The sequence below is a fragment of the Carcharodon carcharias genome, chromosome 28 (assembly GCF_017639515.1).
Source record: "Carcharodon carcharias isolate sCarCar2 chromosome 28, sCarCar2.pri, whole genome shotgun sequence".
NCBI lineage: Eukaryota > Metazoa > Chordata > Chondrichthyes > Lamniformes > Lamnidae > Carcharodon > Carcharodon carcharias.
This window is the reverse complement of record NC_054494.1, coordinates 20,699,648-20,727,260: the sequence shown is the minus strand read 5'-3', so window position 1 is coordinate 20,727,260 and position 27,613 is coordinate 20,699,648. Positions and strand designations below refer to the sequence as shown.

Genomic DNA, 27,613 nt, shown 5'->3' with positions numbered 1-27,613 from the left:
TTTATTTTAAGTGAACAACACTAATATTTTAAAACTGGGAGTTGAGTTTGATGGAGACTGAGTGACCTGCCAGCTGTACATATGAAGTATCTTTAACCCAAACTTTTCCATCTTTACCATTGTCCATAATAAGGCAATGACAAAGAATTTTACAAACATAACAAACAAAAGGAATAATTTCAATATGAAAACATTCAAGATATATCTCTATTTCAAATACTTCAATTTATAAATATGAAGAGAATATGCACTATAGCCACTATTAACAAAAGCATAAATAACTGAAATCTTGTTCTTAAACATTTTAATAAGTACCATAAGACTACATGACAAAAATATGGTTCGCGCACATTTTGATTTAATTATCTGTCTCTACAGTAATGTCTTCCACATTTAGGTTACGATTCTTTAGTATTTTTTCCATTATTGCCAAAAGGTTTACGTGAGGTTAGTAAGTAGGGAAAACAAAACATATTCAGAGTATTCATTAAAACTAAATGCTTTTAACAGCAGGTAATTTATATTTGCTTAATGTAATTTGGTTCATGATTATAACTGGAAAGAAATGCTGAGCTAATCTTTTCCACATTGACCAAGTTAAAAGCTGCACAGCACAGAGTACAGTAACAACTGTCCGGGAGACATTAAAGTTAAGTTTGGCAATATTTTGTACATTAGGATAGCTTGAGCAAAATACTAGCAAAACTAAGGTACCGTTAGACTTCTGTAAATGGTTCTCCAGCTAATTAAGTTTTTCATTACTTACGGATTTTAGATTATTTTCCATAATGTGCCAATTCGGCTCCATAACCTCAAACATCATGTAATACTGAATGTTCTGCACAAAATTCAGCATTCGCTGTCTCAAAGTGAAAGCTGCAGCAAACCTAATGGATAAAGCAACACTGATGGTGAACTTTGGGAATGTGAACTAATAAAACCCTATAAATAAAACCAGGAACAAATAGGTAATAAGCTAAGGAGATGGCTTTTCTCCATAACTTCCTCATGATATAATGCCTTGCACAATTTAAATACCAATTTTTCTCTCAACTTAAATTGGATTTTCTACTCCCCCACCCACCATTCTTTTCCTCATAAAAGTTCAGAGTCAAAAATCCTTGTAAAGAAGTTACCTAAAATACATCATCTAAGTGCAATGAACCGTGGCTCAGTGATAGCACTCCCACTCGAGTCGGGTGGCTATGGATTTGGGCCCCACTTCAGATAGTATCAGTGAGAAGAGATGAAAACTCTGGTCCTCTCTGAATACCAGGCTGACACATCTAGCAGGTTACTTGTGTCTGAGGGAAGTAGAGTGGCTCCACTCCAGCAAGCAAGATACCAGAACTCCATTATTCAAATACTGAATTGATGACCAAAGTGGCACTTGCGTCAAATGAGATTGGCAACATGTGGCAACATCCCCCCACCACCTCCACTTTGTATCTAGCCAGTTCTCCTGGTTAGAGAGATGAATCTGACTAACAACAGTATGAAGGGACAAATTTATGGGAATGTTTGCCTCATGCACTATTTGACAAGAAAGAGAATAAGAGCACGACATTCAAATTAACATTTGTTTCCAATGATATCAATTCAGAATTCGTGTCTCCACAAAGCATTGATATAGTACAGCCCTTTTAAAAAGGTTAAAATACTTCTGAGGAATAGGTATTTTTGCATATTAGCTTTCAATTATTTACAACAGTGTTTGAATAACAGAGTAATTCACATCATGAATACACATTTCTACATTCAGACTAACTTCAATTTAAAATGGATTGAATAAACAGTTAGCATTAAGAACAAATAGGCAACAATATTTCAAAACAAAACACAGCATGACAGCTTAAGTTGAATGTTCGTCCAATTATACGTCTCAGAAGAATTTTGTCAAACATTTTCTTGGGGTTTCGCCCAATCTGCTGTTGAAATTATGGCAGCTGATTTGAGTGAACCCAAGGAAATTTCTAGTCTATGTTTGTGTGATGAAGTTTGTACAGTTTATGCAGATGGCTTTGATGGAGCTCATTAAATATTTTGGGTGGACAAATACCACAAGGTTTCTCAATTTACAAAAAACATCTGCTCAGTGGAATTCTCATATAAGAACTGCAATTTCTAAGCTTGGTTTCAATCAGCTACAGTATGTCTATTTTATTCAAAATTGCTAACTATCGATTCACATTGTATTTAAACAAAATGGCCAAAAAAGCTCAAGTAACATTTTAATAAGTAGATTTGTATCTTGTTCTTTACAATCTTATTCCATGCTCTTCTGACTAGCTAATCTGCTTATTTAACATCTTCCATATTATGGATAAGTGCATTTTAAAGGACTGTTTTGTCACAATAAAAGCATTATTGTTCAGAGTACTCACTGATCATGTGAGCTCATACTCCAATTTTGGCATGTTACACAAATTACAAGTCCATTTGGCCTGTGAAGTAAATTGAAATGATGCTGCACTTACTTAAGCAACACCGTTCATTTGTAAAGTTCCACTGGAAGAAATCTGGCATTGCAGCAAAATGCAAAAGGATCTGAACATTTGAAAATTGGATTATGAACCAGCATGCCCAGAGACAGATGCTCACAACTTTTGGAAAAACACTGTTCCAGTAGCAATGCTATAATGCAGTAAATATTGAGAATGTATGGTACACCTTTTGAATATACTATATAACATTGTTCCAAAATATCATACTTACCATTTAGCAGAGTGTAATGAATACTGTTTTGCAACTTTATTACTGATCCACACATTGCACAGCTGCCGTTCCACATGTTTGCAGTAAAACATATGTCTGAAGAGCATTTGATACCTAGTTAAAGCTTTCCTATTGAGTATAAATAAATGAATAGTGAGCTTATAGAAATACAACTCTAGAACTAGAAATAAGATCTTTATAGGCAACATTCATTGGAACAACTACATAAAGCCTCAATGTGCACAGAAGTTTGGAATGCATCTATGGCAGTGTATTTTCAAAGTGTATGTATATAAATTTACTCTGCAGTAATTTGCAATCCAAACAAAATAAGTGTTAAAAAAGTTTAGTTATTTTTGCTAATGCTATCTAGCATGAAGCAATTTTATGCAAGATTGGAAAAATCATCTATGATCTAATAGGTCATAATAAGGGCTCTCTAGTATTTGTGAAAACATCTGACCTAACGTTGTAGTTAAAATTACACTACTATTGTAATAAAGGTAATATTTATAGCTGTCAGTACTTAACATTTTAAGTATGATACATGCGAGCTTCCTCATTCTTTGAATATAGTTCATCTTCCATGTGCAAGATAAATACCCTCTCACCAAACAGGAGGAAATAAGGAAACTTGGATATTCTCCCTTTAAGGAATTCATTCATACCATTTTAGCTTCAACTCCATTGTATATAGCAGCTTTGTACTGAGCCACACCGTGACCACAGGCAGCAGCAGAGCAATAATGACAAGAAGTCAAATATGACAAGCAACTACAAGCTGCGCGTGTCTGAGAAAAACTGAAGACAAGGAGTAGAATCTTTACACAGTGGCTCAATTGGATTCAAGAATGAGGGGACTGTCAATTGCTTATTGAATGTAATGTAACATTCTTCCTCATTCATTAATTCACTTGTCCTCCACCCAAGTCAATTTTGCCCAACATATAAAACAAAATCTTGGAGGAAGAAAACCAACATTAAGGCCAGCTTGGAGAAGAGCAATTGCTAGAGTGGTCAGATTAAGACAATAATAGAATGATGAAACTGATTTCATTAAGCAGGTATTTTGCAAATAGCATTAAGAGAAGCTTTCCATATATTAATCATACCTCAATTAGAACAGTCTCTAACTTTCTCTTCAGTTCTTGACCAGCAGTGAATGACAAATATATAAATTCTGCCTCCTTAATTGTCACAACACTTCAAAATTATTTCAATGCTTGAAGCACTGTGAGAAGCTTGAGACACATGATAGGTGTTATACAAGTACTTATTTTTTCAATCCAATTTCCTAACTGCTGCTTTCTGATAGAATTTACTTTTTGCTACAAGTAAAATGAAAAGCTCCCTAGACTGTTGCTATGCTTACATTTTATTTCAGTATAATGGATTACTGAACCTTGTGCATTGGTGCAGATCCCACTTCATCTTGTTTAATATGAAGTTAAAGCAATCAAGGCATATTTTTAAATATGAAATATAAAATCCTACAAAAACAAATGTGAAATGCATTGAACATAAGCTTATTTAATAAGAGATTCAAATTTCCAATAGGCATTTACTGCCAAGCTTCCCAGGTACCTTTAATGACCCTGAATTCCACTGAGTATCTGCCAACTGAATTTCCTGCCAGGCAGATGATTGCTGGCATATGAATTCTCAGTCAGTCGGGTGACAGATCTTGCCTGGAAATCAGTCAGAAAGCTGAAATGTCACAGCAAAATGGATTGCGGTCAAAAAAAAAATCCTGGCAGCAGTCAGTGAATCTTTTCCACTGATATCATGGTTTTATAAAAGAAAAGATTAAGCTGCTAATAAAACATCTAAATACCACTGCAATGAGAACTCACAAACCAGCTTCAATGCTACTTCATGATCAATATGAAAAAATTAGGAATTTTTGAAGTACCTTTATTATCTGAGTTAATCTACATCTAAAATAATTAATTCTTTCTTTTAAAAAAATCCAATGGCTGCTCAGATATGCTTCATCTTACTTTCCAATCACATAACTCCTGTATCTAGATGTGGACTGGGTTGTGTGCCTCGATTTATTATGATGGGCTTGGCTTTTGGGAGCAGGTTTCACAATATTGTGGTTGCAGACACTTAAATGTTAAGTTAGCTAACTTTCCAGACAACATGCGTTCGTCTTTCCATTAGTGCTGGAATGTATATTATAGTCTCTCAGAAAAACAATCTGCAATTCTGTTGTCTATTAAAATGACATTATTACTTTTACCACAATTGATCGACAGCCCTATAATCAAAAGAACTTTTGATTTAATTCAAGTCAAGTAGATCTGCTATATTTTTAAAAAAAATCACTTTTAGGTTTCCAAACATTGCTTAACTGAAGAGCTGCCAGAGAATTCTGCTCCCATGTTTCAGTCCCACGTTTTACCTGAATCAAGGATCTATTATCCCAAGATATTATAAAAGCAGCTGGTTCTTGAGTGAATATTCTAATTGCATATATTGCCAGTTATTTCTTCTATCTAATATCTTGCTGTTGTGAATTATTTAAATATAAACAAATGTCCTTTAGTTTGTACAAATCTGACTGAGCATATGATATATACATAGTCTACTTAATGATGGAAAATATTAGAAATCCTTTTTAAAATTGTACTGTGCGGTTTACTGTAATCAGGACTAAATGTTTGAGAGGCTGTAACCTCTGAGTAGTGTCAGAAAGTGCTGACCCACTAAAATGAGAATACCTACTTACCTGGTCTTGAAAATAACATTGACAATTCCGTTCGACGGAGCTGCTAGGAGCCTGCATCGAAGACTCGTCGCAAGCCCCAGCGAAGTCTAAGTCCAGTGTATTTAAGGAGGCCACGCCCCCTTTGTTGCAGCACTTGCTGCGATAAAACAGGTTAGTTTAAAGGGCCAGGGAAATTGACAGGCCAGAGGAAAGGCAAGCGTGCAGGATTTGGGGGTTGGGGATGTCCAGGGGGTGGTCCAAGGAGGTGGAGGGTGGTGGTGGTGGTGGTGGTGGTGGTGGGGGGGTGGGGTGTGTGTGGCATGGATGGTCTGGCCCAGAGAGTGGGGTGTTTTGGGGGTGGTCTGCAGTCCAGAGGTGCCAAGGGGTGTGTGGGGAGTCCCGTGGTGGGGGTTGGGCGTGGAGGATTCTGAGGGGTCAGTCTGGGTCTTTACAATAATTTCTCAGAAGATAGAATTAAAACCTCTTCTAACCTTTTCTGGGTAAGTATTTGTATAACCCTGGCTTAACCATCCGAAGTTTCGATTAAATCGCGTTTTCGGATGGTTCCCAAACAGCACCATTGCCCAGAGGAAATGTGCAGTTCTGGGCAATTGCTGTGCAAACCCTTAGCTGGGAACTACCCAGAGAGATTCCACAGTGCATCATTGGGTACAAATCCCACCACAACAGCTGAAATAAATTAATAAATCTGGAATTATAAAGCTAGTCTCAGTAATGGTGACCATGAAAATACTGATTGTTGTAAAAACCCATTTGGTTCACTAATGTCCTTTAGAGAAGGAAATCTGCCAACCTCACCCAGTCTGGTCTATATGTGATACCAAACCTACAGCAGTGTGGTTGACTCTTAACCGCCCAATGAAATGGCCTAGCAAGCTACTCAGTTCAAGGGCAATTAGGGATGGACAATAATGCCAGCGATACCCACATCACATGAAAGAAGAAAAAAAAAGTATGTGGACCAATTATGAAATCTAAAATCAGGTTTCACAAATGTGAAAACTCTGCACAACTGGGCAACACAAGATACAATGGAAGAGGACTGGCAGTACTGGACTTAACCCCATTTTTCTCAAGCATTCAAACTCTTCACTATTGCATGCCCCTATGTTTAACAGTCCATTTAAGAACTGACAGTACTGACACATTCAAATTACACCCTGCTTTGGGTCTTGAACTTAAAACATTCTGTTGGTAAACTCCAAGCTATTCATGCAACATTAAACATGAGGCTTAAAGTAAATCTAGCAACGTTCGCATTAATAGCCTCAACTGTTCTGATCAACTTTAGATTGATCTTTTTCATTAGAAGTACTAGATATTCTTCTGGCATTTAAAAAATCATTCATTTCCTCAGCAGGGTGAAAAAAATGAAAGTAGTTGTATCTGTAAAATGGTTTATCAGATCTTCAAGATGTGTCAATGCATTTTACAACTAGTGGATAACCTACAAGCTGTAATCAGTTGTTATGTGGGAAAACGTAGCAGCCAATATACGTATAGCAACGTCCCATAAATGCCAAACAATTTAATTTTTGCATAGTTTTGGCTGAGGGAGAAATTTTGGTTATGACACCTGGAGAACTCCTTGCTCTCTTTTGAGCATGAAACTGATATTCAATGCCCACACCAGTAGGCAGATAGGGCCTCTGCTGAATGCATCACCTGAAAAGGTGGTGCCTCCAACAATGCAGCACCTCCTCATTAATGCACAAAAGTTGTCAGTCTAGTTTTTCTGCACAAATCTGTACAGAGTCCTGAACCTATACCACCCTGGATTCAAGGTAAGAGCGCTACAAGCTAAGCCAAACTGACACTAATCAGCTCAGTTCAGTTGGTGAGCATTTCTTTTTGTAAAGCTGCAGTGAAGTTCCAGAAATTAAATTATTTTCTCAGGAAGCACTTAAGTTTCCATCATCACCAGAGATCCGCATTTCCTTCATCAGCTAATATTTATGCCCCAGCCAAGCAAATAAGCTAAATGAGCAGGGCTTTGCTGGTAGGCTTGCATGCTGCATTGTAGCTAGACAAGACCAATTACCTATTTATAATCAACGAAAGTGGCCATTTCACAACATAATCAAAGGAGAAAGCTTCCAGGCCACTAAGAGCAATCTCTGTTGGATCTGCGTTGATGATAGCCTTTTCCTGTTTGGTTTCAATAGCCAGAACCCGCAGAAGCTGAGTGATGAGGTCATGTGGCATAAGATTAATCTGCAGAGGAATAAAATCATTACCTAGTTTTATTTACCAGATCAAAAGTAGCATCATTAAACTCAAAGAATTGACAGAGGCAGTTACTTAAGATTTTGGTTAATGCAGCTGCATAATAATATCATTTTAGTAACAATTTAGACTACTGACCGATTAAATGCTTTGTAAAAGATGCACAAGTGCAGTAGGTCTTAAATATCTACTCAGAATCTATATATAAAAACAATTAGACATTTTTTTGATTCCTTTGTTGTTTACAACACATACTTTAACAAACGATCAAAGCTTGAAAAAGATTTTGGGCTCCAGAAAGCCTATAAAAAAAAGTGAGAAATTTGTAGTATAGCAGTCAGTTTGGAACTTGGTAGTGTTTGAAGGAGGGAAGGAATATATTAATTAAGTTACTTCAACCAGTTAATTCCGTTACAGTTGTGAATCACAGAAACAGGTCATTCAATCTATTAAGTCTGCACTGTTTACCTCCAAAAGGCATCTCTGCTCACTTCCTTCAGGATTCCTTTTTTATTCCAAGCAATGGTCTAAGTTTCTAGCCATATAAATACTGTGGCTATAAGAGCAGGTCAGAGGCTAGGAATCCTGTGGTGAGCAGCTCATCTCGTGACTCCCAAAGCCTGTCCATCACCTACAAGGCACATGTCAGGAGTGTGATGGAATACTCCCCCCTTGCCTGGATGAGTGCAGCTCCCACAACACTCAAGAAGCTTAACACCATCCGAGTTAATGCAGCCCGCTAGATTGGCACCTCGTCCACAAACATTCACTCCCTCCACTACCGACACACAGTGGCATCAGCGTGTACCATCTACAAGATGCACTGCAGGAATTCACCAAGTCTCTTTGGGCAGCACTTTCCAAACCCATGATCACTACCATCTAGAAAGACAAGGGCAGCAGACACATGGGAACACCATCACTTGCAAGTTCCCCTCCAAGCCACTCACCATTTTAGCTTGGAAACATGTGGCCGTTCCTTCAGTCACTGCGTCAAAATCCTGGAACTCCCTCCCTAACAGCACTGTGGATGTACCTACAGCACATGGACTGCAGTGGTTCAAGAAGGCAGCTCACCACCACCTTCTCAAAGGCAATTAGAGATGAGCAATAAATGCTGGACTAGCCCGCGATGCCCACATTCCATGAATGTATTAAAGAAAAAACAAGTGCCTTATACAAAAAAGTGAATTCTAAAATATCCTTTACATTAATGAGCTAATCCATAACCTTAATTTTTCAAGTGTGGAATCTCAATTTCTAATCTTAACACAGGAGTTAAGTCAGAGAAATAGCTTAAACCTCCACCGGGGTGGACCCACTCCCACCCCACCATGGCCTGCTGCATGAGTGAAAGGATAACCTTCAGTCTTAGCTTGTCGGGGGCTGACAAAGCCAAAATCAAAGGAGTGGAGCAAAGTCTATTTTATATATTTCAATAAGCAGTATAGCAGAGACTGCTCACCAATTAATTGTCCTTCTTGCTTTCCCAGTTGCCTGGATAAGATGATGTCAGCCCATGGAACTCAGCCATTGTCAGTAGAAAACAGATGTGAGAGAGTTCTGTCACTTTGATTTTTCTCCTGTCTCAGGGGTTGGGAGTGACGTGGGTAGGTGGTTAGCGGGTTCATCACTGGGTATGTACAGTTAGCTAACATTGAATATAATTCTGGTATATAGGCCTTCAAGCTATTAAAAACAGTCAACCCTCCCATTCAAACACAGAGCTTACTCAGATACTCAATCGTTTCAATATTCCCTGAACCTGTGTCCAGTGAATAATGGTAATAGTTGTTTTTGGCACAGAAATTATACTGCACTGTTCACAAGGTTAAAACTGTTATAAGATTTGCCTTATAATCCCAGCGAGCACACTGTTAATTGAGGTTTATCGTGAACTTATCACAGTTAAACATTTTTCCATAGTTATTACATTAACAAGAGGTATTTTTAAATCCAAGGTTCCATTAATTATGCTCCAACACACCTTCAAATCATCTTTAAATGGGTCAGTGTTGGCAGTGCTCATTCTCAGTGCTAGCTCCAGCAGGGCTTCCAGTCTGGTGGGAATGATATCATCTACTGACTTTTTCAGCTCCTCTTCTGTAAGGTCCATGAAGTGGATAAAGAAATCTCCTTGGTCCATCAGGAAGTAGTGTTTTATTGACCTGGAGAAATAATAAATCGACACAGCAAGCATTTTACTGAAGAACCATATTGATGAATGCATGCTGTTTTTATAGTGCAGTACAGCATAATGATAATTAACAAGCATAAAGCCTGACTAAGGACAACAAAATACATTTGGAAGCAATTTACCCAGTCTTATTATGTTAGCATAGAACACATAATGAAATACAGCTTTTGACAGTGTGTGTTAGAACTAATTTGCATCAAAACTTCTTGAGCAATATTCCTCATCTCCTACCAGACAACAGATCACAATCAAAATGGGCTTCCAAACAGATTAGGCATTGTTAGAACAGAGACAGAATGGATAATAACATCAATCATCACACTGTTAAACTCAGTCAACTAAGAGCCACATCGGAGTACCTGTCTGAGAAAATACGACACAGTCAATTTTCTTCCCTCAAATTCAGGCTAATACTACAGAACCAAGTTTTAACTCGTAGTGCTTTTACATGCCATATTTTAAAAGTGCCATATTTTAAAAGTATCTACTTATTAATGGACAGTAAACTAATCATGCCTGAACTCCCAAAGGTTTCACCTTTTAAAACAAATCTTAGCTGTATTTTCAGCATTGGGAATAGAGCTTTTTATAGGGCTCGAAGAGAATCGTACTATTAGTCTGTTCTACTTGTAACAGCCTCATTTATGGAAATTTTTCTTTGGACACGTTTAAAATTCTTAAACCACATTAATCTTCTTAGAGGACACTAATGCTACTTTAATTGAATGGTTAGTACCAACAAACATGATGCCTTCAATCAATCATGATATTAACTGGCTCTTGTACAGCATCCACTGAACATTTAAACCACTTTGACAAGAAGCCTACCCATTTTACTTGGCTGAGTAGAACAAGCTTTTTACAGAAGGGAAGAAGCTTTCCAACGTTACAGCTTAAAGAATGCACCAATATTATTCTTTATACTAGAGTAAAGAAATCTAATACTTTAACTTGCATTTGGTATATGCAGTTGAGGATTGCTACATTATGGAAGTCAAAAAACAGACTGCCAGCTATAATTGGTGCAAAGTTCTTTTGTCCACTAGTCAGTTGTAAAGGGATTCTGTTAGCATAACTGACTTACACCATAAATATAAAAGCAGAAATTTTGTAAAGTTCTTACTCTACGAATTTCATATTAACAGTTAGTATTTCAAAAGGAATTTCATTGGTATTTAATACATTTTATCATAAATCTGTATGACGCTGATAAAGAAGCTGAGACATATTGGTCATGTTTTCAAGAGCCATTATTGTACATTTCATACAAGCACCAGAGATTTGACAAATAGTTATTCCACCTCCCTGAAAAAGGAGTCAATCATTTGAATGAAGAATGATATTCACCAAACTGAAAACAGAATTATTCCAAAGTTATACCATTTGGGTGGAGTTCCAATTGTCATTTTATTGGAAAACAAATACTTATTTAAAAGAAATGTTTCCAAATTCGATTAACCGTTACAGGACTAGGAGAAGGCCATTTAGCCCATCAAGCCTGCTCCACCATTCAATATGATCATGGCTGATCGAGAACTTCAATGCCTTTTACCCACACTATCTCCATAGTCCTTTTTGTTATTGTTAATCAGAACTCTATCAATCTCTAACCTTAAACATATTCAATGACTGAGCTTCTGAGTAGAGAATTCCAAAGATTCACAACCCTCTGAGTAAAGGAATTTCTCATCTCTTATTTTGAGAGTGTCCCCTGGTTCTAGGCTGCTCGACCAGGGGAAACATCTTATCTGCATCTACCCTGTCTATTCCTTTAAGTATTCTGTAGGTTTCAATGAGATCACCACTCATTCTTCAAAACTCTAGGGAATACAGGCCCAGTTTCCCCAATCTCTCTTCACAAGACAGTATGGCTATCCCTGGAACAAGTCTTCGTTGCAATCCCTCTATGACAATAATATCCTTTGAGGTAAGGGGACCAAAACTTCACAGTGCTCCAGGTGCAGTCTAACCAAGCTTCAATACAATTGAAGCAAGACTTCACTACTCCCGTATTCAAATCCTCTTGTGATAAATGCTGACATTCCATTAGCCTTCCTAATTGCATGCTGCACCCCTCCATGTTAGCTTTCAGCGACTTATGGACAAGGACGCCCAGGTCCCTTTGTACATCTACACTTTCTAATTTCTTACCATTTATAAAGTACTCAACACATTTGCTTCTTCTACCAAAATAGATAACCTCTCATTTTGCTACATTATATTCCATCTGCCATGTTCTTGCCCACTCACTAAATCTGTCCAAATCCTCCTGTAACATTGATAGAGAGTTTTAATTTTGTGCAATAGCTGAACCCATATGTTATGAAGCATTTTTCTAGCCATACATACTAAACCACAGAGCAGAAACTTAAACCCTGCATCTTTGATTCTAATGAACCACAACTTGTTATGTGAAAAGACTGGTCCAGTAAAATGTTTCTTGATCCCCTAAAAGGCATTTTTGAGACAATGACTACTCATTTCTGAGTAAACATTCCTCCTGTATTCTTAATAGATTACATGCATAGATACTAATGATACAAGTAGATCCTCACCAGGGAACTATGAAATGCACAATTAATTCAATTTGTGGGAATAACATAACACTAAATGGCTTAGTACTTCAGAGTTCCCCCATTCACTGTGTAATCTACGAGATTGCACATGCATAGTACAAAGTGGTGCTGTTAAACCAAACTGGGAAATTAAGAGGCATTTTATGACGGCTCAAATACCGTAGGCAACAAACATAAGAAAACATTTCCTTTTTCAATAAACAATTTGAGGCCTTGTACCTGAGTCGTGCCAGGAGTTCTTTTTCCTTCATTAAGAAGTCTAATAGAACCTTGCTGGCATAGTTGTAAGATTTTTCAATTTGTTCCACATATGCTCTTTCCTTCAGAGTATAGATCACTTCCTTGGCATCGGGACAGGTCACATCACGACCACATTCTCGAACAACATTAAGATATTTTCCTACAGGGAAAAAAAAAGTTATTTACCTACAGGCTGACTGGCTAAAATAAGCTACTTCGCTTCTGTCTTATAGGAAGGACATTGTTTTGTCCTTCAGCCATCGAGTCCTGGATGGAGAAGAACAAATCTTGCAGTGGACTGCTTGAGATAAAAATAACCGATTAAAATAAGATCAAAGGAGAACAAAAATATAATGGAATGCTTGGCTTGTTCTTTCTTTAAAAATAGGAAGAAGGGAGATTTTCCACTTTTAGCTCCTGAAGAACAGGAAATTGCAGAGTGATTTTCTGTCTACTGATTTTAATGAAAGTTACAGGCTAGGATGTGCTATCAGGCATTCTTGGGGCAGGATCTTCTGGTCAGTGAGCAGATGCAGGCCGGCCCTGACGTCACTCCGCGTCATTTCCATTTTCAGGTCGGCAGGGGGTGCAGCGAGTCAGCTGTGTGCCCGCTGGCCTGTCAACGGCCTACTGAAAAGCTAATTAAGGTCATTAATGAACTTGCCTGTCCAACCTTAAGGGCAGGCCAGGGGCCCAGGCGGGCTTCGGAAAAAGCATGAAACCTCATCCATGGGCGGGATGAGGTTTCATGAGGGTATTTAAATTTTTATCCAATCTTTCAGTAAAAGTTACGGACATGTCCCAACTCATCTGACAATGACACATGAGGGGACATGTCAGGGAAATTTTTGTATCACTTTTATTAAAAATGTTAATTCTGAGCTGACCTCCCTGAGGCAGCACTTAGCCTCGGAGATTTGTGGGAATCCCTCCCTGCCCACACGGAGCGCATAGCGCTTCCGAGCGGATGTCAAGCTGCCTGTTGGGGGCGCCGATCGGAAGCGTGCCCACTCCTGTACTTCTCCCGCAGTGGGGGAGAAAATATTTCCCTTGGTGTGAAACAGACTCTCATAATGTGCCTTGCGGGGGCAAATATCTGAGTCCCAGTAACTTTAGCTGGGGAAAGACTTCCTCTGTTCATATTTTATATGAAATGTAAATATGTTCCTTGGTAGTGAACAATTTTCTACCCTGAATTTAAAGAAAAAATGCCCTCAACTAGCAGAACCTTTGGAACAAAAAAATGTTTAATCAAAGTGTGCACTTCCAGCACAATCAGCAGTCTTGGTGCAGGTTGTGCGCATTTTGAGAAGCGAGCCATCTTCTCAGCTTTCTGCTCATATGCTGATCGTAAAAACTGCCTTGAGCTAGCACAATTGGGGCAACTCTTTAAACATGAAATTCTTCTTTTTGTTCAATTCCCTGACATATTTAAGTGTTCTGCTGCCGTTTGATTAACACAGCTGAAAATGGGCCCATCACAACAAAATATGCATTTTAAATCAGAGCATCTAGAACACCAACTGTAATTTGATTTTAAATATCTGAAAATTACTTCTAAACAAAATTATGCCAGACCATTTGCTAGTTATATTGGTGTACAGTAGTCTGTTTAACAAAAAAAATTATAGAAAAGCTTTTAAAATATGTCTATTAGCATCCTTGTCCTTTTAAAGGGAGTTTATTTTTAAATACAGCCTCTCCGATGGTGATTGATTCGATCTTGGGACATGCCAGTTTTGTGTATTTCTAGGGCAACGCTTCTTAATCTAAGTGAGCATAATTTTCACTTAAAATTCCGAAATCTAGTGTGTTGATTTGGCTGTTTTTGGGAACATTGCACCGACGAAACCCAGTGCAGCTTAACAAAACCTCCTGCCCTGTTAATTGCAAACTATATGGGTTGAATTAATATCAGGAGCCACAAACAATGCAGGTTACATCCGTGGAACTGGCTGCGGCTTGTTTCCCTAACTATACTAGAAATTCATAAATGGCACATCAGAGAAGGACATTCAAAATTTAATTTCCTTGGAGATTCTCAGCTTTTTACAACACAAGGACATAGTAAGTCTTCACTACTTTTTTTAAGAATAGAAATTTAAAAAGTGGAATTAGACCCAAAGATAAAGTCTGATCCTAAGTTTCATTTTGAAAAAGATTTCATTTTCTCAGTCCCTGGAGTCAAAACAAGCAACTATTTTGTCTTCCTAGTTGTCATGCTAGTTCTTTCCTGCTAGGAATTATAAACAAAAGCAACATTACCGAAGGGTAATACTAAACTTATGTTTTACAACACCCACCCAGGAAATCTTTCTCCGCAGCTAGATACATGGAAAGCCTTCATACACAAACCTTGAATTTTCAGCTCCCTGTGAATGTTTTTAAATAGAACTCATCCATGCAGGTTGTGTGAAGGATTGTTATACATAAACCGTACTCAGATGATTTAAAAAGTCACCATAGGCAAACTCAGCCTGACTGCGCAGCAATGTATCAAGACGCTCAGAACCTGAATGTGGGGAGAGTACAACAAACGTAGCTGCATAGCTACGAGTGCATTTCTTGTACAGTGCATTCCTTAAGAGATGCAAAGAAAGCTGGTCTAATTTAATATTTTCATAAAAACAAATCAATTTGCTTCAATGATGGAGAAATATATAAATTGTAATTTAAACAGCTTATAGATACAACGGGACATACAGATAATGGAAAAGAGTACACAAAGTATTGTACTACCTGTACTAAGTATCTTATCAGCCAACTTCTGCAGAAATGAAGGGATTCTGTGCTGAATGATAGTGTACCTCTGATCCCAGTACTTGTCATTGTAATCCTCCTGAATTTTCTCCTTTTGCAGTTCATGTTCCTCCACCATGAACTCACTGTACAACACAAGGATTAATTTGTTTATTTATATAATAAAATTAACTGGTGAACCTTATGAAGCCAAATACTATTTGGCAAAGTAATTAAACTATTCCAAACTAAGCAAATGGGTACATTTTCCTGTACACAGCATTACCTGCTCCATTAATGACTCAGATCACTGCATTTTACAAACAACATAACCGGTTACCTTTCTGCAAAACAGTTAAGCTCAACACTTCCAGATCACAAGATCCATAAACTCCCAGTCACACCATGCAGCAACATTTAATCTCTTGGAGTAACAACAGCGTCAGACAGCAGTGACGAAGAGTGGGGAAGGAGGACTCCATGAAGTGCAGAGCCCAGGAAGGGGCAAGAGGAGAGAATGGTGCCAGTGCAGAAGGATATGGAAGAAGAGCGAGAGAATTTAATCTGTTCAGAACTGAGACCAAGTTTAAAATAAACTCACAGGGAGCGATGATTTCCAGTGGGTAACCTTATACCTGTAAGGATCTTGTATGATTCCCCTGTAGATCCACTTCTCTAAAATTTCAAAGTAAGGAACACTGGCTGCTTTAGTCAGGTAGAGACATAGCTCTTGTGCCTGACTGTCTCCTGTGTAGTTAAAAGTCCGATCATGGAGCACACTTAGTGTTGATCCTCCCATGCATTCTCCTTTCTCCACAGAAGTAGCTGGTACGAAACACAGAAGAGAAAGCATGTCCTGTTGAATCAGTTACTAATTATATTTGTTTGGCTATCTTTTCTTTTGCATAAATTACTTATTGCAGTTGTTTGTTGCCAAAAAATAAAAATCCCACTGGCTATGTATGCTGCAATGATTAGCTATTAAAAGTTTCCACATTTCTACAAAGGCTTGTCCACAGTAAACATTACTCAAGGATTTCTTCCAATAAGAGAGTGTATGAGTAATTCCCTATTTTTGGTTGCTGTTTTGCCAATGATTTTTAAGCAGGCTGATATACGAGTAAACTTTGCCCTTATCACTTTCCTAAGATTTTTTAACTTTATCTTTACATTAAAAAAAAACAATGAATTTCAAAACTCAGCCAGACAGAACAATACCTATTGAAGCCAAGATCTCCATTGTTCTAATGGTTGGCTGAACATAAAACCAAAGTTTCTGTAACGAGAGCAGCCCTTGTCGCTGTAAGTGTTCCAGTTGTGTCACGAGGATCATGTACTCCTTCACAAGTGTCCGCATGGCTGCAGCCAAAGCATGGTTTACCTGACCGTGTTCAAAGGAGGACTTATCTTCAATGAACCTGAGTAGAGACCCAAAGCAAAATTATCACAGCTCAAACCAAATATTCACACACTCTTACTTCCACCAAGGTCTAGCATGTCACAGTTCCTAAGTCAATTTAGAAAGCATGACAGTTTGGAACATGCAGTAAAAATTGCAAAATTTTCTTATGCAGAAGGAAGCCATATGTAAATATCAGATCTCCAACACCTTTTAAGTTGCCCACCTGGTGACAGAGGAATAGCTTGCTGCTATTGGAAGAATCCTATTTACAAGTTCTTTAACAGACATGTCTAGCGTGGGGTCAACAGCAAAGGATCGACTCTGTCTTCCCATCAATGGCTGTGCTGTGATGTACTTCCCATCTACCCCAATCAAAACGTACAGCAAGTCTTCAACTATCATTTGCTCTTGCACAGCAAGTGCTACAGTTCCTAATGGAGAGGGAGAGGTTTGACATTGAAACAGATGTATTGCAGCTGAGTTTGGATAGTTACAACTAGCTTATTCTGAAAGCTTTGTAATCATAATTTCCTACAAGTTGCATCATACAACAGTTAGTCTGCATGACTGCACCTTAACAAAACCATTCACAAAATCTTTCAATCTCAAAAATTTTAAGAAAAACATTTTCAATGAAATGGAAATTGGATATATAAAATAACATCAGTGAAAGTTAGCAATAGATTTACCATGTGTGGTCTGCAAGATATTGCAAAAAGATAATTTAGGAATATGTCATTCTTGGTTAAGAGATTTCAAAGAGAAAGAATAAGTGGGAAATCACTTCCAGCACTTTAGAGCTTTGCCTGGGTAGAGTATGTTTTAATCTGAAGCTGAAACTCCTAGGAAATTGGGTAATGCTATATCAAAGAACAAAACATATTTTTTACATAACCCTCAATCCTTTTTAATTTTAATGGCAAAACAAAGAATTTAACATCTCTGCAAACTGAAAAAAAATCTTTATATACAAAAGTAAAATACACCCTAAATCATCAGCAAAAATTATGGCAAGGCAGTGCTTCTCTACTTTGGATTACATAAATCACAATGCAAAATGTAGAGTGCCTTTTACTGTGATCCCATAGATGGGATTACTACCTTCAAATCATCCAGGTTGTCGTGGCAGTTCCCCAACACAAATATCATGGCAAATGCTGACATCCAGAGCATTGTGTGCTGTTAATGGATAATAACACAAACTAAAGGACTGACAATTGTATCATCATCATTGCTACAAGAAACAAATAAACAAAGGGATTCTTTTGTGCAGACCAATATTGTCACAGGATTTCGGTGAAGCACATGGTGCAGATGTGGAAATTTTGCACTAAGTTCCCACTTGAACAGTTAAGACAACCCATGGTACATGCCCTTCCACATTTGAATCATGTTTGAAGATCACAGAGTTTTATTACAGTAAATGATTGACCGTTGGTGGAATTCATGGAAAGGAAGTAAGAATACACACAAACTGTTTCAGTACAGCATTATGCCAAAGTAAGAATGATTTTGTTCTGTAATGCATTGGTATCAGTAACTCAAATAAACTTAAGTATTAATCCAAGAAAACAGACCATCTGGTAAAATAGCACTTCTAGTTTCAAATTTTCAATTCAGCTCTGAATGAGACTCACAATAATAAAAAAACATCCAATGCACACTCTGCATACCTATAGAAACTACAGTCTCAGTGATCGGACTGGAGCTGTTTATGAAGTCCCCCAGAAGAGCTGGTCTTTCATACACCCATGGTGGGAAATGTGGGATAATCAGCCCTGGATTTCTCTTGCTGTGCTTGTCCCGAAGGAGCTTTCGGACTACTTCAAGCGGCTAGAAATTAACATTTAAAAGTATGAAAACTGATTCCACAGACCATTAGTATAACTCTTGTTAAATTATGAAGAATACTCAACATAACTGTGGGATGTCATTATCTTTTATTGCGAGGGGAATAAAATGTAGGAAAGGCAGAGGAAATGTTCAGGGCAGTGGTGAGACCACATCTGGAGTACTATGTACAGTATTGGTCTTCTTATTTAAGGAAGAATGGAAATGCGTTAGAAGCAGTTCAGAGAAGGTTTACTAGATGAATACCTGGAATGGGCAGGTTGTCTTATGAGAAAAAGGTTGGACAGGTTAGTGTTGTAACTGGAGTTTAGAGGAGTAAGAGGTGACTTGATTGAAACATATAAGATCCTGAGGGGTCTTGACGGGATGGATGTGGAGAGGACGTCTCCTCTTCTGGGAGAATGTAGAACCAGGTGTCACATTTAAAAGTAAGGCGCTGCCCATTTCAGACAGATGAGAAATTTCTTCTGTGGGTTGGGAGCCTTTGGCACTCTTTCTCAAAGGACAGTAGAATCTTTAAATATTTTTAAGGCAGAGGTAGATAGATTCTTGATAAGCAAGTGGGCGGAAAGTTATCAGGTGTAGGCGGGGATGTGGATTTCAAGTTCCAACCAGATCAGCCATGATATTTTTGAATGGAGGAGTAGGCTTGAGGGGCCGAGTGGCCTAATCCTGCTCCTAATTCGTATACCTGTATGTTCATCATAAATGAGATGTCAAATCTCCAGATTGTACTAGAAATACTTTGTTATTAAATATTTGATTCTTCAATTTTTTAAATCAGTTCTAAAATATTTTATGGTCAGATTTTGGGGACTTCTGTAATACTAGAAGGGGTTTATTTTTACTTCATGAATTACTGGTAACAACTTTCATCTCCCTCCCCCATAATGCTTTAAAAGCTTCAAAAAAATCCTTCTCTATTAACCAATGTTCCCACTCATGTTTGCAATGATCTCTGCTGGAAAGCAAATATATGTGTGGACACTGGGGTGAGGGCAGGATGAGAAGTTTGACTATGATGCCAATCACGGGAAATAACCTGCTGACACACCACCCGGGCTCACCTGAGGAGCAGCTACTTGGACAAAACATCAGAGAGCAACTGGCCTCATAGAATTGCAGCAAGAGTCAACAGCTTTGGTAATGGAAAGGAGAAAATAAATGGAGGTGGGGGGTGAGGGGGGTGATGTAATTCAGTCAGCTTTATGCATTAGAAAACTTCAAATCATTTGAAAAATTTGGAATTAATCGACACAAATTATCTGAAATGGAAAATTAATTCTCTAAAACATTGAATTGACACAAGCTGAGTAGACTTGTGTTTGTCTGCAGATTGAGAGAAAAATTTACAGTGCAAACATCTGTTGTAAGCAATTGGTAAAAATAGATGGGGCTTATAATTGGAGCAGGAATAGTGATCTAGATTACTACATCGTGGCAAAGCACTTTGGATCACTAGCATTTTACACTACCAGTACACACTAATCCACAGTGAAAGGAGTTCACATCCTGTGAATGAATAAAATGAAATGGCAGACTGAATAAAGTTGCACAAAACTATTACTGGCTCATCATATCTCAATGTTCAATTTTGTTACTCATATGTACTGGAGGTATGAAGGATCCTATAAGTTTACAAGATTGATTAAATAAACATTTCATGTTTAATCTCTTTACCTGTTGTGAACTTGAAGCGGTAGTGACACTACCAAGCTGTTTTCGGAGTTCTTCAAGTTCTTGAATAGAGAGCTTGGCAGTTGTCGTCGGGACGCTGAATGTTGCACTACTGCTAGCTAAGACATTGGATGAATGTTCTGCTCTGTCCTTGGCATTCTGTTGCAAGTACTGCAGCGTCTGCAATAAAATGAAAGGTAAATCTGCTTTTAAGCTCACAGCATTTAAATGTTTATTGAAAATGCTTACAGCTCACAACGTCATGGCTATAATTGTTAGCATAGACGTCGGCCTATAAGTCAACCTTTGAAGCTTCAAAAAATTCCACCAAAAACAGGATTTGATTTGTACGCCAGGTGTAAAAGTGAACCGCCGGCATGAGTGGTCGCCGTCTTTGTGATCTGCCATTCGAGGTCTGCTCTGTGTGAGCATGTCTGAAAAACTACCGTGCACCTTCGCAACATAACCTGTATCACCTGCTTGATCCCTTCTACCCAGTTATAAGGTACTGGTAAAACATCCATATGTGGGGAGAAGGATTGAGGCTGAGTACTAATGTGATTATAGCATGTCGTGGCAGAAAGGCTTGGGGGGGGGGGGGGTTGACTTAAAAGGTGCATATGCAAAAATATATTTTTGGAGCAAAAATGGGGTCATCTTATACACTGCAATCTAAGATAATCAATAGGCTGTACAAGACAACATGCCCTTCACCAATTTTGTGAAACTGAATTACTGAAATTTATTTTTTTCCTAAGCAAGAGTTTCTCGCCCTGGCTTACCTTTCCTAATTCTAATGCTCAGGAAAAAAAGTGTGTTTTTTATGGAACTGTGCAAATAATTGTCAAAAACCGTAACAGGATAGAAAAAAAAAGTCTTGTTAAATAACTTTTATAGAATGCATTGAAAATAGATTTTCTTCAGAGATTTCAGTGTAATGCTGTCATCCCAAACTATTTAAAAAAAATGACCTGCACACAAGAGCCAAGGTGTTGCATCAATAATGGCCTTGATTCTCACCAAGGAAAACATGAAGTTTGCTTGATGTACTTTGCTATGCATTGTGAATTATCAAATGAGCTGTGTCTATATTATCATTGGTTTGCATTTCCAAATTCTCAGTCTCGTGCTTTAGAATAAGTTTGCCCAGTGCACATTTGACAATAGCAAAACTCAACACTATTTAGGGTGGTGAAGAACACTAGTGATCCAACATGCTTTACCATGGAATGGCAAGGTGTGAAAATGCACTGCTGCAAACTCTTCCACAACTGATTAGCTTGCCCAGTGATGGTCAAGTCGCTAAGTTCCCTTCATGTACCTTTTACCAGCTGCCTTCAGGACAGCATTAGTACAGGCCTGGGAGCAGATCACCTCAACACTCCCTTGGTCAGAGGAAGCAGGCGGCATTAACAGAGAGCCTAAAGAAAGAGAAAATGACTGAAAAATGATAAATGAAAAAGATTATTTCCCAACATTATGTAGTATTGCAGGGACAACATGAATTACCAACAACTGTCTGACATGCCAGATAACAAATACTAATCATCCAGAAAACACAAATGGAAAAATAAAATGTGATCTACATGATAAAAATGCCAATCTTTATGGAATCAAATTTAAAAATGCTGGGAAGACTCAGGCAGCCCTAGTGGGGAGATGCCAAGTGACCTGCTGACGTCTTCCAGCCTTTTCTGTTTTTATTTCTAGTTTCCAGCATCTGCAGAATGTTTCCTTTTCCAAACTGTTCAGTTCTACAAATTGTTAATTGCAATTTTTCCAGGAAAAACACTTCCTATAGATAGAGACTCAAACTCAATGAGACGTACCAAAATAAAATTCTACCCTCAGCAAACTAACGGTGTCACAACAATCTATCAATCTATCAGGTTAGTATAAATTTAATCTAGTTTGTCCAAATCACTACATAGAACCTTTAGCACAGCAAAATGTCTAAACAACTTCACACTTGGGGGTCAGAGAGGATTTGCAGGAGTGGACAAGAATTTTGAAGCGTACACGATGAGGGGTAGAGAATCCAAAATTCATTGAGGGAAATGGATGAAGTTGCATAGAGATACTATTAGTAGACACTAGTAACAGGAATTGAAGTTAAGATAAGTATGACAAAAGCTTGAAAATTAGAATATTGCTTCTTTTTTTTTGCATCATTGAAAGTAATTTTGATTTAAAGGTATCCTGATTTGCTTTAATTTTATGACAGCTGTAGTTAGCTTTATTGAAAAGAGTGGAAACATTGCATTTAATTTACTGGAGTGATGTGAAAACATCATCACTGCTAACTGATGACAAGTACAGTCAAGACAAACTAAAGCAAGTCACCAGGCCACAGTTTGACAATGTATGGGATGTTAATCAGTGCTGAAACGGTGCCACAAAAGCTACACAAGCACCTTCGGTAAAATGGGGTGCATCATAGGGAGCCATATGTCAATGCCACAAACCGCAAGAAGAGAAATGCAAATTCCCATTTTTTTTTTGGCAAATCCACCTATAATTAAGTTAATTCAAGAAGAACTTGATTTTCTCTATTGGCTGTGTCACAGTGACCAGGCTGCCGGAATTTACAGGGTCAAGGGAGAAGAGAGATTTGTTCCCAAATTCATGATTTTCCACCCTGACACAGCCTTCAGATCAAAAGTCAGTTGGAAAAAAGAAAATATCAGAACACCTGTCACCAGAATTCATTGTGTTGTTAACATTCAAATAGATCTGTATACTAGCAGGCATGTTTAGTCAAACTGACAGGAACATTACGTGGTAAAGAAAGGATGGGGGATCTTTTGAAGCACTTTTAGTAATAACTAATAGGTTGTGCGGAACTGGGTACGCAGAGTGCATTATCAATTTGTTTTGAAGTTAGCAGGTGCGTGAAGGAAAACTTGCTCCTTTCACTATGCTCTACTGCAAAGCAAGGAATGCAACCAGGTTTCATGTCATGTGGTGCATAATGTGGGAATATGAGAGGTTATCCACTTTGGCAGGAAGAATAGAGAGGCAGAATAGTATTTAAATGGAGAGAGACTGCAGGATGCTGCAGGACAGAGGGATCTGGGTGCCCTTGTCCATGAGTCACAAAAAGCTAGCGTGCAGGTATAACAAGTAATTAGGAAGGCAAATGGAACGCTGGCCCTTAGTGCAAGGGGGATGGAGTATAAAAGTAGGGAAGTCTTGCTACAACCGTAAAGGACATTGTGAGGCCACATCTGAAGTATTATGTACAGTTCTGGTCTTCTTAAGGTGGGATATACTTTCATTGGAAGCAGTTCAGGGAAGGTTCACTGGGCTGATTCCTGAGACGAAGGGGTTGCCTTATGAGTAAAGGTTGAGCAGGTTGGGCCTATACTCATCGGAGTTTAGAAGAATAAGAGGTGATCTTAATAAAAGATTCTGAGTCTGGCTTGATGGGGTGGATGCTGAGAGGACGTTTCCTGTTGTGGGGGAATCTGGAACTAGGAGGCACAGTTTAAAAATAAAGGGTCTCCCATTTGAGATAGAGATGAGGAGAAATTTCTTCTCTCAGAGGGTCGCTAGCCTTTGGAATTCTCTTCCCCAGAGAGTGGTGGAGGCTGGGTCATTGAATATACTCCACACTGAGTTAGACAGATTTTTGATCAACAAAAGTGATTCAAGGTTTTTGGAGACAGATGAGAAAATGGAGCTAAGAGCAGAGTCAGGTCAGCCACAATCTTACTGAATGGCAGGGCAGACTCAATGAGCAGAATGGCCTACAACCGGATTCCAAACAACTGATCAATCTCATGGGTATATTTAGCAAACAATCCTAATAATCACTTCAATAAGTGTAGTACTAGGAAGCTGACAGATCCATGATAAAAAAAAAGGTGTCAATTTTACAGCAAAGCACATCTTTAAAAATTCATTACCTCTTTATCTTCGGTAAGTTTTGATAACAGGTAAACCAATGGATCCACGTTCCGAACATTTATTGATTTCAGCTCATCATATTTCCTAAGAAATTCCTCGGGAGTTCTTGAAAACTCCGCTATTTTTACCTAACATTTAAAAAAAATGCATTTGCTTTTAATAAGTGTATGCACAGCAGTGTTCTCTGTTCGATCCCCCTCAATCAATCCTGTAGCCTTGACTCTGGCCACTAGCCTTTGTCAGCCATACACATGGTTGTCAAAGTCAGGTGGCTGAAACTCAATATCCAATTTCTCCTTCCACATACCACTGCATAAGAAATCCCAGCCTTTGTTCAGCAACTCCACTCAGTAGCAGCTGTACGCAGGTGTTCAAGTGTGAAATCCAACTTCATCACCCCTCTCATACAGCACCAAAGGAGGCTATTTGGCTCAACATGCCTGTGCAGGCTCTCTCTATTAATCCCATTTCTCTGTGCTCTCCCCATAGCCCTGCAAATGTTTCCCCTTCAAGTATGTATCCAATTTCCATTTGAAAGTTATTATTGAATCTGCTTCCACCACCCTTTCAAGCAGCACATTTCAGATCATAAACATCTAAATACTTTAAAGACAGCAATTCAAGTTACTAGAAAGTGAAGCAGATAATTCATGGATCCTTGCTAGACATATTACCTTTGCACTATGGGAAGAGACAGTAGTTGTGACGTATGGAGTTCTATTTTTTTGAAGGAGATCAATATACACTTCAGCTCCATCACCCCCACGAACTCGAAGCAAACTGAGCAGTTCATTGACATCGTGGTGGATTCGGAATTCACTCATGATTCCTTCCTGTGTTAACAAGAAACTAAGAATGCTGAAAAAGTCGACCGAGAACTTCAGAATTTCATTCCATCATAACTGTATCCTTAATTATATATAAGTGCAATATTTCACAGCCTTGTATCTTACGAGGCTGATTTGCATGGCTCCAAGAAAGATGTCTGAAACCAAGAAACCAAAACGAGAGAGGTGGCAGATGTGATGAAACAGGGAAACAGTGTTACGTCCCAAACTCTCTACTTATGATGCCATTTTAAATATAGGCTAGAGCTCCCTTTTAACTAATAAAAATGTTCCAAATTTCTGAAGGTTATGTTTGTACTGAAATAAAGGAATTAAAAAGGCAAGAACTTTCAGGTAAGAATCACAGGTGTAAAGTGAATAGTTTAGGGGAGCCATTTCACAGGTTTACATCTACAACATGTTACTAAGCTACACTTGATCTCACCTGTAATTTGTATAAAAACATGAAATCAAAGCAGAATGGTTAGGGGCAATAGGTTGCATATACATCCCAAGGCCAACTTTCCACCAAAGTATGAAACAAAACTACCTGTGCTAATTAAGGGGAGCGTACTGCTGCTGTAATATTTAGAGAACATTCAGAGTTGAAACTAAGAGTCCCTCAATTCCCACTGCATTATTCATCAGGTATATAGTTAACTACAAATTCAGCAATTATAGCTGGCACCTCTCCACATGCAAATAACAGCCTAAAATCATTAGCACGTTGTAGGTAAAGATAGCTTTTCATAACTTTCATCAAGACATTTTTAAAATCCTGGAACCACTAAACCTGAGCACAAATTACTAATCTGAACACCAGTTTCTACAGTCCATATTTTGTAGAAAGAACATCTCAGAATCACTAACTTGTGCATAAATTAAAACCACTGGAAACATTGATGCTTGAATTTTAGTAACACACATTCATCTCTGTCAAGAAATGTCTTATTTACGAGACCATAATCATCAGTTAAATAAATGAAGCTGCAGTGAGATACATTAACCGAGTTACAAAAAGAAAACCTTGTAAAATTCTAGTTTGGAAAATAATATTTAAAAACTGACGAATTGCAGTATAGCTTATACAAATAAAACAGACTTGAAAATTAAGGTGGTCTGTATAAGTTCAACAGTATTCATTCATAATGTACGGATCCTTGGGTGTTGCCCTCAAGTGAGCCAGTGCATTCAGCATTGTAATGCAGAACGTGTTATAAATTGACCTGACTGTTGCTGGTGGCAACTGGAGAAAACAAGTTTTTGAGAGCAATGATGTTTATTCAAACATTGGGGATATCATTTTTCATCTCCTTCCCTTTCAATATCTGGTATATTAATTTCTATCTTTTGTCCTCTATGATTTCCATTCCTCCTTTTGCATTCCTAACTGCCCTCTTTCTTTCACTTTTGGCTCTCTCAGTCACTCCTTCTCAATTCCTGCTATCTTATTTCATTACGCCTTCATGCTCTCTCTCTGTTACTGGGATTCAATATTGTCTCAAACTCAATGTTGCATCAACTGAATCTTTCAGGGTAAAAAACCTGGCTAAAAATTTCTTCACAACTTTACAACATCAGTGCACCCTGCATCAACCTGTTGATAAATCCACTAATCAAATAATCATTGTGCCTTTTAAAAAAACAAGTTTTAATATTTACATATGCTCATGGAATGGAATGCAGTTATTTTTTTCACAATGCACCAATATAACTTGCGCTGCCCTCAACAATTTTGCACTATTCGCAACTCCTCAGATACTGAAGTCCATGTCCAAATGCAGCAAGACCTGGACAATATCCAGGCTTGGGCTGACAAGTGGCAAGTAACATATGCGCCACACAAATGCCAGGCAATGGCCGTCTCCAACGACAGGGAATCTAACCATCGCCTCTTGACATTGAATGGCATTACCATCACTGAATCCATCACGATCAACATCCTGGGGTTACCATTGACCAGAAACTGAACTGGACTAACCATATAAATACTGCAGCTACAAGAGCAGGTCAGAGGCAAGAAATCCTGTGAGATGTAACTCACCTCCTGACTCCCCAAAGCCTGTCCACCATCTACAAGGCACAAGTCAGAAATGTGATGGAATTCTCCTCACTTGCCTGGATGAGTGCTGCTCCCACAGCACTCAAGAAGCTTGACACCATCCAGGACAAAGCAACCCATCCAGAAACATTCACTCCCTCCACCATCGACGCACAGTGGCAGCAGTGTGTACCATCTACAAGATGCACTGCAGGAATTCACCAAGGCTCCTTAGGCATCACCTTCTAAACTCATGACCACTACCATCTAGAAGGACAAGGGCAGCAGATAGATGGGAACACCACCACCTGGAAGCTCCCCTCCAAGTCACTCACCATCCTGATTTGGAAATCTATCGCCGTTCCTTCACTGTCACTGGGTCAAAATCCTGGAATTCCCTCCCTAACAGTACAGAATGTACCTACACCACATGGACTGCAGCAGTTCAAGAAGGCAGCTCACCACCACCTTCTCAAGGG

At 38.5% G+C, this 27,613-nt stretch overlaps 1 protein-coding gene across 2 annotated transcripts in view; it reads right to left on the bottom strand.

Moving 5' to 3' along the window:
- The window catches only part of tubgcp2 (tubulin, gamma complex associated protein 2), a 39,522-nt gene that overhangs the window by 9,381 nt on the left and 2,528 nt on the right, over positions 1 to 27,613 (bottom strand). The window contains exons 1-14 of one of the 2 annotated variants that reach the window (XM_041176527.1): positions 27,470 to 27,538; positions 24,941 to 25,099; positions 24,266 to 24,394; positions 20,361 to 20,537; positions 18,503 to 18,662; positions 17,053 to 17,260; positions 16,646 to 16,845; positions 16,063 to 16,252; positions 15,428 to 15,573; positions 12,668 to 12,848; positions 9,663 to 9,843; positions 7,491 to 7,663; positions 2,716 to 2,844; positions 767 to 887 (exon numbers count right to left, since the gene is read on the bottom strand). In XM_041176527.1, coding sequence (XP_041032461.1) covers positions 767 to 887; positions 2,716 to 2,844; positions 7,491 to 7,663; positions 9,663 to 9,843; positions 12,668 to 12,848; positions 15,428 to 15,573; positions 16,063 to 16,252; positions 16,646 to 16,845; positions 17,053 to 17,260; positions 18,503 to 18,662; positions 20,361 to 20,537; positions 24,266 to 24,394; positions 24,941 to 25,099; positions 27,470 to 27,472 — 2,157 coding nt within the window. In that variant the 5' untranslated portion in view covers positions 27,473 to 27,538. Of the gene's footprint in view, positions 1 to 766; positions 888 to 2,715; positions 2,845 to 7,490; positions 7,664 to 9,662; positions 9,844 to 12,667; positions 12,849 to 15,427; positions 15,574 to 16,062; positions 16,253 to 16,645; positions 16,846 to 17,052; positions 17,261 to 18,502; positions 18,663 to 20,360; positions 20,538 to 24,265; positions 24,395 to 24,940; positions 25,100 to 27,469; positions 27,539 to 27,613 lie in introns of those variants that run through there. The other variant, XM_041176528.1, reaches the window with a different exon arrangement.